General features: G+C 30.8%; 1 protein-coding gene across 1 annotated transcript in view; it reads right to left on the minus strand.

Annotated features, from left to right (window-relative positions):
* Positions 1 to 1,392: 1,392 nt before the first annotated feature.
* LOC139521921 (cilia- and flagella-associated protein 206-like) overlaps positions 1,393 to 20,223 on the minus strand; it is a 32,275-nt gene continuing 13,444 nt past the window's right edge. Inside the window, exons 9-16 of the mRNA XM_071315674.1 lie at positions 19,499 to 19,603; positions 18,995 to 19,081; positions 18,556 to 18,654; positions 16,747 to 16,889; positions 13,813 to 13,912; positions 2,639 to 2,782; positions 2,147 to 2,235; positions 1,393 to 1,631 (exon numbers count right to left, since the gene is read on the minus strand). Coding sequence (XP_071171775.1) covers positions 1,487 to 1,631; positions 2,147 to 2,235; positions 2,639 to 2,782; positions 13,813 to 13,912; positions 16,747 to 16,889; positions 18,556 to 18,654; positions 18,995 to 19,081; positions 19,499 to 19,603 — 912 coding nt within the window. The 3' untranslated portion in view covers positions 1,393 to 1,486. The remainder of the gene's footprint in view (positions 1,632 to 2,146; positions 2,236 to 2,638; positions 2,783 to 13,812; positions 13,913 to 16,746; positions 16,890 to 18,555; positions 18,655 to 18,994; positions 19,082 to 19,498; positions 19,604 to 20,223) is intronic.

The raw sequence follows: 20,223 nt of genomic DNA on the forward strand, positions 1-20,223 counted from the left end.
ATTATGAGAGTATCACTTTGAGTAAGTGTTTTGATCACTGACATTAGAGGCATAGACAAGGAGTATTGGCAAACCACTCACTCCAACAACTATACAAATAATACAACATCATACTTAAAGTACAGAAACAATATTCCACTTTATGAGACTCAATAAATATACAACATTACACTGAGAAAAATAAATATGAGACTACAGAAAAGAATAACAATATAAGTCAACAGAATACAAACTTGGCTCGTTTGTACAAATATACATATATGTAAAACAACAATATAAGGTCAATGTCAGAATTTTTTAATTTTTTTTCATATTTGAAAAGAAACTATAGAAGAAATGGTAATTACACCTAGCCCTTTCAACTTTTCTAAGCCTCATTCATTTTTCTGAAATTGATCAGAAAATTTATTATTATTTTCTTAGCCTTCCTATCATGCCTAAAAGATTGAATATAAATATAAAGATGCTTTCTATGACACCTTCATACATGATGTACTTTGGATATAAATATAAAGGTGATTCTATGACAACCTCATACATGGTGTACATTGGATATAAATATAAAGGTGCCTTCTATGACACCTTTATACATGGTGTACATTGGATATAAATATAAAGATGCATTCTATGACATCTTTATACATTTTGTACATTGGATATAAATATAAAGGTGCATTCTATGACACCTTTATACATGATGTACATTGGATATAAATATAAAGGTGCATTCTATCACACCTTTATACATGGTGTACATTGGATATAAATATATAGAGGTGCATTTTATGACACCTTTATACATGGTGTTCATTGGATATAAATATAAAGGTGCATTCTATGACACCTTCATACATGATGTACATTGGATATAAATATAAGGGTGCATTCTATGACACCCTTATATATGGTGTACATTGGATATAAAGATATAAGTGCTTTCTATGACACCTTCATACATGGTGTACATTGGATATAAATATAAAGGTGACTTCTATAACACCTTTATACATGGTGTACATTGGATATAAATATAAAGATGCATTCTATGACACCTTTATACATTTTGTACATTGGATATAAATATAAAGGTGCATTCTATGAAACCTTCATACATGGTGTATATTGGATATACATTTTTAAATATAAAGGTGCATTCTATGACACCTTTATACACTTTGTACATTGGATATAAATATAAAGGTGCATTCTATGAAACCTTCATACATGGTGTATATTGGATATAAATATAAAGGTGCATTCTATGAAACCTTCATACATGGTGTATATTGGATATAAATATAAAGGTGCATTCTATGACACCTTCATACATGGATAGATGGACAAATGCAAAATAAGTTTTGGCAATATTATGTGAAAAGAAAAAAGAGTTAATTTCTTTTAAGTATTATTATTCTATCACAGTTTGGTTTACATCATTATTACAAAATTTAAAATTGTCAAATTCAAATAGTTTAATCAGTTCCAATCACGTCTGATCTACATCAATTGTAAGATCTACTTTGGTCATGTCTGTAGGCACCGTCATACCACCACCTCGTAAACCTGCCAGGAATACTGTAGGCTGAGGTACATTTGTGTAGGAATCTGTCTTGGTCTGTGTTGTATGATCTCTGAAAGAAGAAAAAGAGGAATGTTGTCAATGATAATTTATCCCAAAAATGAAACAAAATCAAATGTACTGAATGAATGAAATACTTTGACTCAATATTTAAAAGAAATCTACTACTACCATTTTCTTTTGGAAAGGGTTCTCAAATTTATAAATTAATTTTTTTTTTATAAACTCGTATTATCATTATAGTAAGGTATTATTTTTCTCTTTTTTCTCTGACTTCAATAGAAAACCTTTTTGCTACAATTTAGCAATATATGTTCCAAAATCAAGAAATAGACAAGCTTTTTAAAATCGAAAGGGTAGTAATATTACATTGCAAAAGTTTGCATTTGCATAGCTTTGTCAAAAACATTTTGTGGTTTATTAACATTTAAATAATATTTTTACTTGTTTATTAGACTTCAATACTGTGAATTTTACTTACCACTATCAGATTTTTTAATGATAAAATATTGGCTAAAAACTAAGAAAGAAGCATTTTTATTCTTATGTTTGCATATATATACATACTTTGGAGGCCAGACTTGAATGGCTGTGTCTCTTCTCATATTACTCAGATTGGTTTGTACAGAGTGGGTAATTCTTGTTCTTAAGTTAGCCTGAAATTAAACAAACCAAAATGATAATAACATTTTTGGTGTATATTGTAATGTCCTTTTTGGGTTTTATTGTGCGGTTTGGTTGTCATTGTAACGAAGGATACCCTGTAACACTGTTGACACAAATGTACATATGTACCCAATCTTTGATATATAAAATTATAGCATGTTGTATTTCAGCTAAAACCAACATAAAATGTACCAAAAACTACTAGAGTTCATTTGGGGAAAGACTGTATGGAACCTCTAGTGTTTGGTTGGTGTGCTTGGTGTTCTACTGTCTCACTGAACTTTGCCTTACATATTCTTTTTTCTTGTGTAAATTATTTGAAGATCATAGGACAATGAAAATATTGTTATATTTAGAATTTGTACTGTTTTATGCTTATGATTTTGTCCTCACCAGTTTAATTGCTTTCCGTCGAAGCTCCCATTCATTCCATTCATAAGATTTGACAATATTTGTCTCCATGAAATGTGTATCTGTCTGTGTGCCACTGTCACACTTGGTGATGGGTTTCTCTATCATCCGACCAGCATCTTTGCCCTAAATAAAACAAGGAATATTACATGATTTTAACAGTTAACATTTTCTTTCTTTGAGTTATATGACATAAGGTATAGATCTTTGTTTAGAAAAGGTAAAATTAGGAATCAAGATCAATTTTTAAATCAGATTTGGTTGACCTAATAGATACCAGATACTTTTTCAGGAAGTCATACCTTCAACAGTCTGTTAACATTGACATTTAACTAATACTGTAGCTTTTTACTATACTATATTATAAAAATATTAATATTCGCAAACTATTTAGGTCACAGAAATTCCAAAATATGGCATCAGTAAGGAGAGTTGTACAAATAATGTGAATACACAGAACTCCATCCAAATCATCTTTAGTTTAAAGTATTCATCTTTTTCTATTTTATATGTACTAACAATATTCCATTTTTCTATAATTTCGATTAAAATGTGCCAAAATCTGAGTAAATATAGGTCGAATGCCCCAAATAAACATTCCCTGATTGGTTGAAGCACTGTGGTGTCGATGTAAAGCATAGCAAGCCTTGATGTAAAGCACACGCTTCACAGGAATAAGGACAGCTTTACAAATAATGTGAATACACAGACCCTCAATCCAATTCATGTATTGCTGAAACTAATCAAGTGTTCATCATTTTCTATTTTGATTCTGCTAACAACATTCCATTTTTCTATAATTCCGATTTAAATATGTGAAACCCCGCAATAAAAATAGATGGCCTCAATGGTAAAAGCAACGCTAAAAATATCCGTTAATATGTTAACATCTTGAACTTCAACCCGGGGTTCAAAGGGGTTAATAAACCAATTCACAAATAGAGATCTCCTTGCGCTCAAATGTAATCCTTAGTGAAGTATACAGGCAACTTCGTTTACAGAAATATATACACACTTTATCAGTAATATATATTGTCATGCTTCTGCATATTCACGTATTTTTATGCTGAACTTTAGTCAAATTTAATTCTATACAAATTATGTTACGTAAAGCAATAGGAGTAAAAATATTTTAGCGCCAATTTAACCAGCTTCATAGCCATCATCAAAATTATCTATCGTTTCATTTACATAGGGTTTATTAATATAGAGTAATTTTGGTAAGTAATTGGCTTATTAATTATAAGGTTCTAGAGATGTGCTTCTCTAGACAATTTTGACGGTCAGTTTAATCCCATTTATCTCAATATTATCCCCGATGACAGAAATGTCAACCCGACCTATTCGTGTCAAAAGGAAAAATCTAATCTATTTGATGGACTATAAATTTCTTCTAAAACTGCAAATTGTGACGTCAGTGCACCTTCACGTGACATTATTATTTGTAAACAAACCAGATCCTCATGTAACAAGTGTCTGAATTATACATTCAAAGTGTAATCAATCTTCCAATCACTATTTTATGTTTTTTTTTGTGTCTGTTTTTAGGTTTGCAGCTGATCAGTAGTCGAAGTAAATTAGACATAGTGTCATTGCTCCTGTTCTGAGTTGTGATTTTTTATATAGAATAAGAAGGCAAGTCTGAATAAGTCATTATTTAAGAGGGATCGGAGGGGTCCTGATCCTGAAATCCTGGGCTTAAAAACATGAAATCCAAAGTCCTGAATTTAAAAAATTTCAAATTCAGACATCCCAAAATTAAAAAAAGACATCCCGGATTCTGAAAGGGTCAATAGTACATGGGTTTAAGGTGAGGTTTGTACGCATGAAATCTCTAGTCTAAAAAAGCCAGTTATAGAACGATAAACAGATGAGCATCTGTCTAGGGCCAAGTAAGTGAGGGGGAAAAGCCAGTATTAGTACTATTACGCAAAAAGATAAACAGATGCATAGACAGACCCAGGAGGTGGGAAGTAAATGGCCCAAATTTTAAATTTCAATGCTACAAGATAAAAAATGTTTATATTTACATCCCAATTATGTGAAAATAAGGGATTTTGGCGAAATTTTACAAAATCGGCAGGATTTCAGACAAATTTAAGATCAGGAAACATAGAGCACACTGCTGTCGACAACTAACTATTCAAGTCAGACATGTAAAATGTCATTACAAACATTATTGTCAAAGATCTTTTTTGTCGACGTATGCGCTCTAATTGTTTCCTGTCCAAATATTCAATGGAAATTTGCCCATTTTCATTGTATTTTAGAGGAAAATCAAAATGAGTGCTATTTGTGATGTCATGAATAAAACGCGGGAACGTAAATATGCAACAAAAACTTATTTTCTATCTAGTCACTCATGTATTAACTATTATTTATAATGATATTGGTCAGTTAATCCCAATTGGATATTTAAGCTAAATAAAGGGCCTATTTAAGGGCCTTATTAAACCTACTCCTTTAGTTGATTATATAGGAAATCAACGAAGCATGACAGGAGTGGGCAACCTTCTGGTCAGTCAGAGGCCCCACCCCTTTATGAAAAGTTCTGGATCCACCATTGAGATTTGCAGGTTTTCTTTGTAAAAACACCTTAAAATATCACCAACTCTGACTTAGTACACAATTTGATTCATTTTAGCTCATTAGCTGGGCTCACTTGCTAAAAATTTTCATTACGGTTTACTGACAAATATTTTATGATATTCATGTGTAGAAAAGCCAATTATCTATACATGTGTGTGAGGAGTAGTTATCAAGCTTGCTTTCGTCTGTAAAAAAATGTCATAGGCCAAGTTAGGGAGGTGAAAAAGCCAGTATTAACAAAACGATAAACAGATAATCAGGTTCGTATAGATTCCTTAAAATATCCCCCACTGAGGACACAATTTGATTCACATTAGCTCATTAGCTGCACTCACTCGCCATTAAGTTCATTGCAGCTCACTGGCTTATATGTAAAAAAGCTGATAACATGTACATATATGAGGGTGGTAATGCCCTTTACTGTCAGGCATCAAACGGTCATTCTCGCATACCTTTAGTTTCAAATTGGTTAAAATTTACTTGTGATTAGTCAAGATATCCTTAAGGTGATTTGTCACATGTCTCAAATAATTATCATTACTGTTATTTTTGGAAAACAAATAGCGTGATTCGTCAAATTCAGCTGATTTTTTTATCGTCTGAAAAAAAGTGTACATTTTATCGTCATGTCTACAAATTACACTTAACTTCATTTGGCAAGAATATGTCAATAAGGTACCCCCATTACTACCCTTATACATGTACATGTATATGGTCAGATCATGTTTTCGTATGTCATATGAATTTGTACTTTGCATGCCTTTTCAAATGAAATTGTGACACCAGAATGCATTCTTAATTGCACAATAACCGATGAGAAGAGGATACATATGTCAACCAAAATTTTGCAGCCACGTCAAAATGTGTGAGGACACCCTATCAAGCTTGCATTCATGTTGTGTTTAAACTGTTTTAGGAAGCTGAAAAATACCAACAATAGAACAATAAATAGATAATCGATATTATAAAATATCAATGCGTTGAAAAGCTAAAGATCTACATACATGTATATACATAAATATGTCAACCATAAAATACAACTGATTTAATTTACACCACAACTGTTGGAAAAAACCTTTATGTCTATATAACTTATCTCATTCTAGTCCATTCAACTGAATCTGTGTAAATTTCATGAATTCTTTAATAACATGTATAATCATGGACTATTCCTTAAAGCATTATCTGTTAAATTAGCCATTTAGGGGTCTTTTGCATTTAAAGTTCAGTTTTAGTGGGTTTATTTTGAGAAAAAGAACTCAATTTCCAGATGAAAGTTTACATTTTCTTTATATTTTGTTGTGTCAAAATGACCTAAATATAAAGGACAGTACTGTAAATTCAGAAATTAATGCGAGGTTTTTATTATTGCGAAAAATGCGACTGAGTTGTAAACGCAATAATTTGAACTCGCATTTAGAAATATTTTATATGAATTTAACAGGATTTTTTTCAAAATCGTAAAAATTAAAATCGCATTTAAGTCTAAAATGACAAAATAGCAATAATAAATGCACGCAATAATTTCTGAATTTACAGTATAAAGACCCAAAAATGGTATATTACATTCTACACATGAGATTTTAGCTGGAAAGACTCAGCCATTCATTGGCGTATTTAACCATTGCAACTTTTTAATTTGATCTCCTCCACTAATTAAAGTCATTTAAGTAGAATGTTTAATGTAGGTTTGTCCACATTTTGGAATATATTAATATATACATGTATAGAAATGATGTTGAGTCTGTTCTTAGATGCCTGAGATAGACTTCAATATTTATAATTTATTGAAAATAAATGGAATTATCTTTCAGAAAATTTTTATTCTATGGTAATGTATCCCCCCCCCCCCCCCTTTATAAGATGAAAAGGTTACATTTTCCCCTTATCCCCTTATTTCAAAACCGAAGCTGGAATGTAGTGTCCATACTAGCCCCAACTGTTTAGGGTATGACCTCTGCTGTCGTATAAAGCTGCACCCTGTAGAGCAACTGGTTGTAACATGTACAACAATCAAACATCAACCCACATCAAACTGAATGTAATTGAAAGACACCTAGAGGTCAATATACAGTCTCGAACAGAAGACAAAAAAAAAGGAAAAATATAGTGAATTTTAGAGAATTTATATTATTACATGTACATGCATTTGAAATATTTAAGATATATTGTTTCAATTTTTTTAGTTTTAGGTTCCTCCTAGCTACCATTTTAGAAAACTTGGATTTCAATGCTAGCCTATTAGAGTGATATTTGATTTTCATTGGTTGTAGATATAAAATCTTATTTTGTCATGAAGTCAGAGTTGAAAATGACTTGGGGAATGAAGATGTAGTTAAGACCGAATGTCAGTTTTAGTCATATATGTACTTTAAAATTTTAGTCTTACAATCATGTGTACATATATCACTGATTCAGTGGCAATGGTTAACAGACACTGACAAGTCTTAGATAACATTTTATAGTTTTGAATGTTTCTTCATCAGTTGACTAAAATTAGGAGGAGGTGTGTTCTTATTTCCAACAGAGGGGCACTCAACCTATATCAATTTGTGCATGAAACAAACTGATAGTTGCTAGATACTGAATTAGTATACCCCAATAAAGTTTTAACCTGTGCATATATACTTAAAATACATTAAAAAAAATCATGTCTTTTTCAGGACTTCTGAATCCAACCATGTAGTATGGAGTGTTATTGAGATATGGTTTTGGTCGATGGATGTTCATGAAGGACCTGTAGTACAAAGTATATCACTGGATTTAGCTCTTTGTCAAAGTGTATTATTAAAGGACTTTGCTTTGAGCTCAGTTCATTGTTATGCAACTCATTTTTTGTGAAATAAAGATTTCACAGACAACTCTCATGTACAAGGATTTGTCAAAGTAGTATCACCTCTATGTACAATGTAAGTATTAGGGAGATAAAAGCATTCTATTTCGATTTGAACCAAACATTATATGTCCATTGACCAAATTTAAAAAAAAAAAAAAAATTGCAGGACAATGCTACTCCCGCTACTAGCAATATGATGCTAGGTTGTTTGAATACATCTGTACTGGATACTGATGACTCAGTCCTGAGTGTAAATGGTCCTTCAATTATGTTATAAAAAATTATAAGGCCTATCTAGCCTGATCGATTTCTAAAACTATATTTAATCATACATGTTCAACATTTTTCATTCATTTGTTTATTTCTTAATTTGTGTGAATTAACATTGTTACAGTAAATGTTAATTACTACACTTTCATACCATAACAAATACTGTATTGGTACATGTATCACTTATATTTGTATACATATAACAAAAAACAAGAGTGCACACTCTGAAATGTCTCGCCTTCTATAAAATTGAGAATGGAAATGGGGAATGTGCCAAAGAGACAACAACCCGACCATAGAAAAAAACAACAGCAGAAGGTCACCAACAGGTCTTCAATGTAGCGAGAAATTCCCGCACCTGGAGGCGTCCTTCAGATGGCCCCTAAACAAATATATACTAGTTCAGTGATAATGAACGCCATACTAATTTCCAAATTGTACACAAGAAACTAAAATTAAAATAATACAAGACTAACAAAGGCCAGAGGCTCCTGACTTGGGACAGGTGCAAAAATGTGGCGGGGTTAAACATGTTTGTGAGATCTCAACCCTCCCCCTATACCTCTAGCCAATGTAGAAAAGTAAACGCATAACAATACGCACATTAAAATTCAGTTCAGGAGAAGTCCGAGTCTGATGTCAGAAGATGTAACCAAAGAAAATAAACAAAATGACAATAATACATAAATAACAACAGACTACTAGCAGTTAACTGACATGCCAGCTCCCGACTTCAATCAAACTGACTGAAAGATTATGATTTCATCATATGAACATCAGGCACAATCCTTCCCGTTAGGGGTTTAGTATCATACCATCATAACATATATGAGAAGAACATAACCCGTGTCATGCCAACAACTGGTTTTTGAATAAATGTGTTTAGTTCCGATGCAAAGACCCTATAAGTAAATCAATATTAACGCCAAAATATGCAATCTTTAATGACCTGACAACAGTATCGTAACTATATCCCTTCTTAATAAGTCTATTCAAAGGTTTTGTTAGTTTTTGAGGTGAATACTGACACCTTTGTGCTTTATAAAGAATATTTCCATAAAAAATTGGATGTGAAATACCTGAACGTATAAGAAGTCTGCATGTTGAGCTATATTTACGAATGATGCCCTTATACCGATGATAAAATTTAGTAAATGTTTTGACTAGTTTGTGATATCGAAAACCCTGGTGTAATAATTTTTCAGTAATACATAAATTTCTCTCGTTAAAATCTAAAACATTGTTACATACACGAGTGAATCGTACAAGTTGAGATATATAAACACCGTAAGATGGTGACAAGGGAACGTCACCATCTAAAAATGGATAATTAACGATAGGAAATGAAAAATCATCTCTTTTCTCATAAATTTTAGTATGAAGTCGTCATTATTGAGAGCCAAAATATCATCCAAATATCTAAAAGTATTATTAAATTTGTTTATCAGATGTTGTTTCGATGGGTCTTTGCTTATTTTTGTCATAAATTGTAACTCATAGCAATACAAAAACAGGTCCGCAATATTAGTGAATAAGTGGTGCACAGTTAGTCCCCATTGGAATTCTGATAATCTGACGATATACGGAATCCCCAAAGCGAACAAAAATGTTATCTAGTAAAAATTCAAGGGCATATATAGTATCAAAGCATGTCCAATGGACATAGTTTTTTTGCTTATTGCTACTAAAAAATGACCTAACAGAGTTTGAACATATATATTCACATTCTGATTTTTTAAATGCCCATTTAATTAGGTGTGTGGTTTTTTTCTAATGAGAATGTGAGGCAATGTGGTATACAGGGTATAAAAATCAAAACTTTGAACAGATTCAAAATCACCAATATAAGCATGCAATTTATCAAGTACTTCCAGCAAGTTCTTGACACTCCAAAAGTAATTAATTCCACTATTTTCGAAGGCCTTATTTGAACAATTTATTATCAGGTTTTTAATTGTACCAAGTGTGCTGGTAAGAAGAATAGACAATTTAGTAGTGGAACAATGGCTTAAAGACAAAATAAATCTGTATTTGTAAGATGTTTTGTGTAGCTTTGGAAGCCAATACATAGTTGGGACTTTCATTGTACATGTATTTGGCTCTGCTTGTAAAGCGGTAGCTAATAGTTTATGGTTGTTACAGATATCATTTTCTGAAAATGGAGTCAGTTGGAATGTTGGTGAATTGGTGATTTCTTTTTTCAGAACCTCAATGTAAAATTTACGTCAAACAATAATAACATTTTAGCAGCTTTATCGGCCGGCACAAAAACAAATTTCTTGGCTAGTTCTTTTAGTTTATGTTTGATACGAGAAATAGGTTTATTGTGGTTATTGTTAATAGTAAAATGTTCTTTAAAATGTTGGATACGTATATCAACTATCTTCATTACAGAATTAAAAAAAGAGTCCAAAGATTTTTTGTCAACTTTTTCCCCGTTTTATCCATTTCATACAGTAAGTATGGAGTGAGTCGTGGATGATATTACGACACTCATTCCAATTAATAATTGACGGGGGACGATATTTAGGTCCTTTACTGAGGAATGATTTTAACTCTCGGTCTTGAACGATGTTAAGATCTCCTGTTAAAACATGGGAAATGGGTCCATAAATATATTCGGAGGTACTACAATTACATGAAGTAGGTGTATTTTCACAGATATTAACATCTTTACACAATTGACTATAATTAAACACAAATTTCCGGGTAGATTTCTTGTAAATATAACAAATAAGAGGTAGCTCAGTATTGTCAAAATATCCAGGAATTTGTTCTTTAACAGAATGGTCGTTAAATATACCGGCAATATTTACAAAATCAAAACCTTTATTGACATAATTTATTTTAATAAAATGTTTTTTATGATCTTCAGGGCGATCAATTTTGGGAAATAGTTTAGAATAACAATATGCCATAATAATTTGAACAATTTCATACTTAGGACTGCTATATGAAATTGTGTTGCAATCCTCCAAAATTTTATTTAACTTATTAACCGGTAATGAACAGAGTTTTGTTAATAGATAATGTCTGCCGTTGTTTTTTGAAATAGAAATTAGGTCCGAAATATTGGTATGATTGGTCCGAAATTTTCTCTGATCGGATTTGTTCTACGACTGTGAGAACGGTTTTTACGAACAGTTTTAGAAACTATATCCAAAATGTTAACGGAATTGGTTCTAGATATATTACCAATTCCCATGATATTATCATTAAGACCGAAAGGGTAAACTGTCTGTAATTTTTTAATCCAATTTAATTCAATTATTTATCGTGATCGTACAAACTTTGAATGAGATTCACCAGGCTGCTTATTTACTACTTCTAAAGGTTGAACTGCTAAATATTTAAAAGGATGGTTGTGCTTCTTAAAGTGGTGGTAAATGATACTTTTGAATTTATTGGGTCTTTACTTATCATTGTTATTATGTTGATAGTCCTAAGTACAACTGTCACATAAACTTAACATTAACCAAGATAACTAAACAAAGACCAATGAACCTTGAAAATGAGGTCAAGGTTAGATGAACCATGCCAGGCAGACATGTACAGCTAACAATGCTTCTTTACAACATATATAGTTGACCTATTACTTATAGTTTAAGAAAAAATAGACCAAAACACAAAAACTTAACACTGTGAAATGAACCGTGAAAATGAGGTCACAGTCAAATAAAACCTGTGCAACTGATATAAAGATCATAAAATATTTCCATACACCAAATATAGTTGACCTATGGCATATAGTATTAGATAAAAAAACCAAAACTCAAAAACTTAACTTTGACCACTGAACCATGAAAATGAGATTTTATCATTTTTTTTCGCATAAATTTCGTATAATAGTCAAATTTTTTTCTCAATCGGTCAGTGTTGTTGTGAAAATATTGCAGTTACTTAAAGTTCTTGTTTTGAAGCCGAAGATTAAAAATTGTCACCTGTTTGTCAACAATTTCAACAAAGCATGGATATTGAGCACATGTTTAACATGTACAATCAGATAATAGTTTATTTTAAGGACTACCATGGGTATTGCGATCTCCGGATTTTTACAAGATGGGTCACACGAAGGTCACTTTGCATATGGAAAATATGTCGGGGGAATTGCTTCCTGGAAAGGAAGCAATGAAAATAAAAGTAAACTTCTTCTTAATATGAACAAATTAAAGAATTTTCTTCAGAAAAAAGTATATGTACATAAGTTTTATAATGAAAACTATCCGTTGAGTTATAAAAAACATATGCATTATTTTTTTTTAATTTGAGGTTTCTTATGACTTTAAGTAGATGTTGATAATATTCACTTGACATGCTTGAAATTCTATCAAATTACTTAGGGAGCAGTTATGAGTCTTTGAAGCATGCTCACAAAGGTTCTTTTGGTGAAATCATTTTCATATTGGTCAAAATTTGTATTTGCTTCAACCAGCTTTGGAGGAGATATAATCAAAGAATTGATAAAAATCAGCACAGAAATTTACTTCCTAGCTCATCTGGCCCCAAGCATCATGTCAGGCATTGTCATTATTAAAAACCAATAAATGTATTCTAATCTGAGGAACAATTCGACATTTTAACAAATAATTTTACTGATACTGACGATCCACCACAAAGTAATATAAATAGAACCATACAAATAGTAAGCAAATACATATAAAAAAGATGTGGTATGATTGCCAATGAGACAATTCTCCACAAGAGACCAAATCGACACAGAAATTAACAACTACAATGAGCAAAGCCAATACCACATAATCAGCTATATAAAAAGGCCCTGAAATAACAATGTAAAACAATTCAAATGAGAAAACTAATGGCCTTATTTATGTAAAAGGAATATGTAACACATAAACAAACGACAACCACTGATTACAGGATCTAGATATCATCTCCCATTTAGAAAAAAAAAACACATGAAAAAATGCACCTATTATGTTTTGCTCTCCTAGCTACAAAATGTATCCAAAATCAAAGATGTAGAACTTATTCTATTGTAATCATTTGGTAACTAATGCAATTACTGTCTCCTCCATGCCCATCTTGATCATAAAAAAAAAATTTAAATAAATAACACTCCTAATGCTCAGATTGGTTGTCGTCGTGCAACACAGTTAATAACACCATATAGGAAAAACATAGAACTCCTTTCGTCATAAGACACTGTCCAAACATACTATCCACACTCATCTGTGTCCACACTTGTTTAATGATCAAAATATTTATTATAAATTAAATTTTGGTGATTGTATCCCTTGATATTTTTTAAGGTTTAGAGTTGAAAGCTACTTAATAATTTATGAAACTTTCCTTTGAAATATGAATATTAGTTAAACTATTAATGTCATTCAGATTGACAAAATCTTGTGATTTTTTTTTTATCTCAATAGAAATACTTATCTTAACAAGTGTTGATGTGGTAATTTGATTATCATATAAGTATTACTATCATAACTTATACCTGTGAGTAAGGTGTTATACTGGCAAATTGTGTATGAAGTTCTAATAGCTGTATTAATTCTGGACTTCTTTTGGCACCTTCAGCTACCAGACGAATAAATCTAAAACAGATTTGTTACATGTAAATGACTTGTTTGATACAAGTCATTTAAAAGATTTAATCATAGATTCAAACAATATCCTGAATATGGATATTTCACATTTGACTAATTTTCTTGGAAGAAATTTACAGTATTTTGATTTATAACCAGGAGCAAACTCATTTAGCATATCTGGTGTTTGACTTTTGAGAAGAAATATATGTATTCGTATTAATGTATTTTTCAAAATAATGGCCACTATGATTTAAAATTAAAAAAAAATAAAATCAATCTTTAGTTATGTAGCGTATTTACCTGACAGGATCAGGATATAGGTATTTAGTCGGAGTTTAACATGTACTTGTGATTTGTTTATAACTGGTATTGTTAAAGGTAAATAAACTATGTCGAAATGTTCAGGACTTAATTAAACTGGGTAAGTTGATGCAAGCATACGATTTTTATTGCGTCTTACACTTTGAGAAGCAAATAATCTTTAACTACTTTATTAAAATATTGTGTACAAACGTTAATTATGTTCTATGAAAGTCAAGTGGCTTGAGCATTTTTCTGAGTAAGTTTTAAAAAATTTCAAAGAAATATATTTTACATTGGGTTAGCTTACATTAGTTTTCACTATCTATAGATTAACAACTTTTGGTTATATTTATAATTTAGAATCTTCATTGAAGGTGGAGCATGAATGCACAGTTAATTAATTATATGTATGTGCCATTTGTATGCTGAAGAGTGACATTCCTTTGTATTATGCTTAGATTCGAAAAAATGTGGGATGGTCTCCCTTTAAAACGTTCATTATTTTATAATTAAGTATAAGTTAATGATTTAATTTTGAATAATTACAAAATGTATCAATTCAATAGATTTCAGTTTTTGTTATGGGTGTATCAAAGACATTGAATATAATTTCATAAATTTGTAGCAAATTTGAAGCGTTTAAAATAATTACATACCAATATAAAGAACCGTTCATCATTATTGAAAAAGACTATAAATGAAAGTTGAAATAATTATAGATGGATAGGGAAATTAACAAGAGTTATAACTCGAATAATTCAAGCCCTTTCCGTGTCCGATTTTTTCCCACACGAGGGCTTGAACTCCTTGTGATCATTGGCCGCGTCGCCTGCTCTCTGTGAGAGAGAGCCAATCAGCGGCGATCAGGATATGAGCCTGCGCAACTCTCTTAAAATTGTCTTACCAAACACATGTGTTCAATTAACACAAATCCGATAATAATTAATTAACATCAATTAACATCAGTTTACATCATTTATCATCAATTAACATCCGAAACTCCTCCTTCTTTAGCTGCCAATTTAAATCAAAATTCCCATATTGCAAAGCGGTGTGAATTTTCCGGTTGACGGTCTTGATCGAGGAAGACGTTCAGGCGTTTATGTAGCCTTCGTAGATCAGCGGAATATAACGACAGAATTATTAATCGGGTTACCAGAGTTATGAAGTATTAATCACAGAGAGTGACTAGCAAGCAATTTTTAATTTAGCATATCTAAGGTTAAAACACTTTTCCAGATAAACGAATGTTACTTTATACAAATATAAGGACTTTGTTAGCTAAATTTACAAATTTTATTAGATATTATTTATTTTTATTACAATAGATAAACATGCTAAGTTATTGTATGTTAGCTTTATACCTAAATAAAATGAACTGAAAGTTGATATTGTATTGTAAAACTTACTATAGTGCCTAACAAGATTTTGTGAGGTAGACGAAATTGACTTTAAAAAGATCGTATTGACTTTTGATGTCCAAAAATAGGCAGATCGGACATATTTTGACTTCATATACCTACTACTTAAGTTTGGGAGTTATTGTAATTAACATATTCCAATGAGACTGAATAATGCTTTTTTTTGTTATGATAAATAATAACTATACCTGCCGTAGCTGTGCGTAAAATGTATTTCGGCATTTCTCTTAAGAAAATGACTTGTTTAATGGAACAAAACGTCTTATTTGTAAACTTTCTCTTTTATCTCCACAATAGGCTTTTAAAAAATAATCTATCAACTGTGTAGTCGGAAAATTTTGTGAAAATAGAAGAAGTGGCAATTCTTACCTTTCATACCTTAACTTTCATTGATAAAACATAATATTGACTCGTCCAGTGTCCAGTTTGAAGGTCATTTTAGTTACCGTACACATGCATGCACGTTCTTATTATCAATAGTCATGTATGAAAAGAATAAACAAGTTTGAAGGTAAACTAATTACAAGTTAATCCAATCAAATTGCGTACGAATTAATAACAATGACCAGTCCACATCATAAACAATAATAGGGGTAAACTGGGTAGGGAGAAAATGTCAGATATTTTAAGTTCATTATTTTGCAATAACGAATAAAAATTTGTAAACCAAAAGATTTGCTATAATTCCATAAACATGTCGTTCTGTATTGGTATAGTTTTTGGATCTTTTATTTGCGTATTTAAGGCTGTAAAAAGTTTGGGCTTCAAAAGTCAACATAATTATTGACTTTATACAGAAAATTCGCCTTTTTAAAACATTGAATGTTTCAAAAATAATACGCGACAACAAAGTAAAATCATTTTCTAAAACACTGCAAAAATAATCATACAGATTGATGCAGTGGTATTGTCATAAATTGCGTTGGAGTGAACAGTGGTACAGCAAACGTCGAATTCCCTCACACAATGTTATCACACACTATAAAATTCATGTTTTCTAATACTAGTAATAGTAAATATGATATGCTTTGTAACTAAATAATTAAATGATTCATGGTAAAATATGACTGAGAATAACTATTACTATGACATAAAATGTAACATAATAAAATTTACCCATCTGGATTTTGTGAAAATTCTGTTGCTGCTTGTTTACTGCTGAATCCATAATAATGATCTTTGTATCTAAGTACACCAATATCAGGGTTGCTAGGTAACAGTAATCTGTCAAACTTAGCTAAAGCCCAAGCACAGTAACCCTGTTTATAAATAAAACATAATAATGACCTTTGTATCAAAGACAATTAACCCTTAGACTGCTACGCGCGACTATTGTCGTTCCGATAAAGCAGTCCGCTACTGCTACGCGCGACTATAGTCGTTTTCCGTAACTCGTTTGTTTACACAGTTACCATGGAATGGGCGGGTCAATATTCATGAGATTGCGGCAGTTTCGACTTGTATGGATTCTGATTGGTTAAAAATCTGCATCTTTCGAGTGTCTCTTGACTTTAAATCAGGTATAAGCAATAAAACAGAAAGTGAAAATTTTTGATGAAAAAAGTGACAAATGGCGGATATTATTTGGAGAAATGGCCAACACGTTCAGAAGTATTTCAATGATAACAATTTAACAGCGGCGGCCGATAAAAAGGATTTGGACGAGAACAGAAGATATAATAGATGGAAATAGAAATATTCTATCAAAACTGCGAACAGAAGACTTTTAAAGCGAGAACCACTGGGATTCCCAGACCTTGTCCAAAATGGATGACATGAAACACGATTTTCGATGTTTATCATTTCGCCTTTCAAATGTGAATCAATATTGACTGACAAAGATAGATCCGAACTTTAAGTTTGTCAAGATTATTTATTGATGAAAGCTATAACAATGAACTTGTCGTATAAATATATTTGTACATGGAAGTAAAAGTCGGCGCAGTGAAAGTCCGAGGAAAATACCGGAAAATATTTGCATCAAAAAGGCTGTTGGTTCTAGAAGAAACTTTTTTTTTTTTTGATAATCACAATGGAACTAGTTCTTAAAAGAGATTTTTATATATTGGTTCAATTCTGAAGTCATGGATACTTTTACATTGATGGATTCGTTAATAAAACATGAAAAAAATAAGTTTCCTTTGTTTACCTCTATTTGCACCTGTACAGGTAAAAAATGACCAGAGACTCACACAAAAATAAAATAAATAAAAAATTCAGAATCTAACAATACTTTTTTATATAACTTTTATTGATGAATATTCAATATTTACAAAGATACAGCAATTGTAAGTGAACATGTTTATTTCATCAGTGATTAAAATTTTATTCAGCAATACACAAAAGTACAATAGAAATGAATGCAGCAGTCTAAGGGTTAATGTTAAGGTTACAAAGAAACTTTTTTCAGTGAAACTTTGTCCGCAACAATAATAATCACTGTCATTTAATAATTTAAATAAAGAAATATGACACTGATGTCTAATCAGTGATCTTCACTGTTTAGTCTATTTCTAATATAATTAGAAAAGGCACCATTTTTAGAGTTTGTGATATGTAGTTTGCACTTGTTCACTGGTGAAATGTATCAAACTGACATCTTAATTTGGTTAAATCAAATTATTGTGACTGTCTCTTTATCAGTTGTAAAAAGTCTCCTCTTCTTTATCTTGGCTTTATCTAAATTTCTGTTGCTTTGTTAATTACTTTGTTAAAGAATCTAATTTTGAAAAGAAGATTTACTTTTTATACAATTCTATCAATACTCTTTTAGATGTACATGTTTGCATCTATTTTTGCTTTCTAAATATATCGATAAAACTAGGAATTTGAAGTATTTGCCATGTTAAGAACTAATGAATAGAATTTTCTTGTTCTACATATTTTTGTCTTAATTTTTCAATTAAATTTAATGAAAATACTCACCCTATATTGTAGTGGTAATTTGTTAAAATGTTTTGTTGTATCTGGAAACAACCAATCCAAATCTTTAAAATCACTGGGATTAATTTTTTCTCCCTTTGACTGAAAAATAAAGATTTATCTCCCTTGTCACAATATATTTATGCTGTTGATGTAGATCCTGCTGCAAAACATTGTTTTGTATTCTTCTAATATACATATTGACTTTTCCCATTGAAAAATTATTTGCCCAGATATATTTGGGATATGGGATGTACATTTTTCCATTTAAAATTAAAATAACAAAAAGAAATCTTTATTCTTAAAAACTGAGCTTTGAAATGTAAAATTTTAAAGATAGAATGTGTTCATGTTACTATGTTTACGTTTTATGCATACATTATAAAAAGTGGGAATAACTTTTTGAAGGAGGAAATAAATTTCATAAAATATAATTACTTACTTCTTGAATTCTTTGTTCATCTGATTTAATGATGGCTCCATCTAAGAAGGGAGTCAGTATCTCATCTGTAAATAGTTCTCTGTGACCCTATTGAATAAGAATAAAGGTACATTTATATTATTATATTTTTCTAATGTATATATTATCTATTATCAATTTTCCAAAGCTATAAAAAAAATTTGCATACAACTATGGTTCGTTCAACTTAAACTGAAAGTTTGAAAAAAAATATTTAACTATTATCTTTTATTTTCTTTCAAAATTAAACTGAATAAATTCTTTATTAAATTTATCTTAAAACCATCAATCTTCACATCTTCGATACCTTATAGATTTTTCTTTTACAAACCCTTGTAAAAAATTTCATACATAAATTTATTGCTGAGAACTGAATAATTGAACTTCTCGATACCTTACAGGCATACAAATATCTTACTAAGATGATATATATACAGGTAACTTTCAAAAACATTTTACTGAGAAAAAAATTGTATGGATACCTACCCTTGTAAATGGTTCCAGACTAGCCAATATATTGCTAAGAACACTGAGTAATACCATCTCATCTTGAAAACCACTCCACAACTGTGACAGGTGAATAAACTGAGGCTGCAAATTAAAGCAAGAAAAATTAATGTAATTGTTGTGAACATATTTTGGTACGTGATCGGTGTCCAGTTTTTAGATAAACCACGATGTTTTGAATATAAAATTCAGTGGTGAACGTAGTTTAGTCAATTTAAAATTTAAAACTATACTATTGATGTGATCACGTTGGATTTTATTAGTTTCTATTATTGCTAAAACCTGAGAATGTTAAGTTATTTGGAAAGGCTTACACTTAATAAATTCACCTAAGTAAATTACAGACTTTCATGTACGAGTCATCCTTTTTTGAATGATAAATATTACATGAATAAACCGGTTAAATGTGTGTTCATTGTTGTTTGAATATTGTAAATATTGTATGATAAATTGTCTGAATTGACTGATGTTAGTCTTTGTATTGTTTTAGTTACTTTTAGTACCTATTGATATAAATTCTGCGAGTCATTTGGTTTTTACGGGAAAAAGGGCGTGTTTTGACGTAATCTGTCACTTTGGAAAACCAACTGGGAAGCAAAACTTGAATGCCCAGGTGATTTGATGTTTTTCTGAGAGCAAAGCTTTTTTCTAGATTAGGTATCCATATAGATCGAATATTCAATTATCAAAAGCTTGTTAAAGTA

Source organism: Mytilus edulis, chromosome 4 (assembly GCF_963676685.1).
Source record: "Mytilus edulis chromosome 4, xbMytEdul2.2, whole genome shotgun sequence".
Classification (NCBI taxonomy): domain Eukaryota; kingdom Metazoa; phylum Mollusca; class Bivalvia; order Mytilida; family Mytilidae; genus Mytilus; species Mytilus edulis.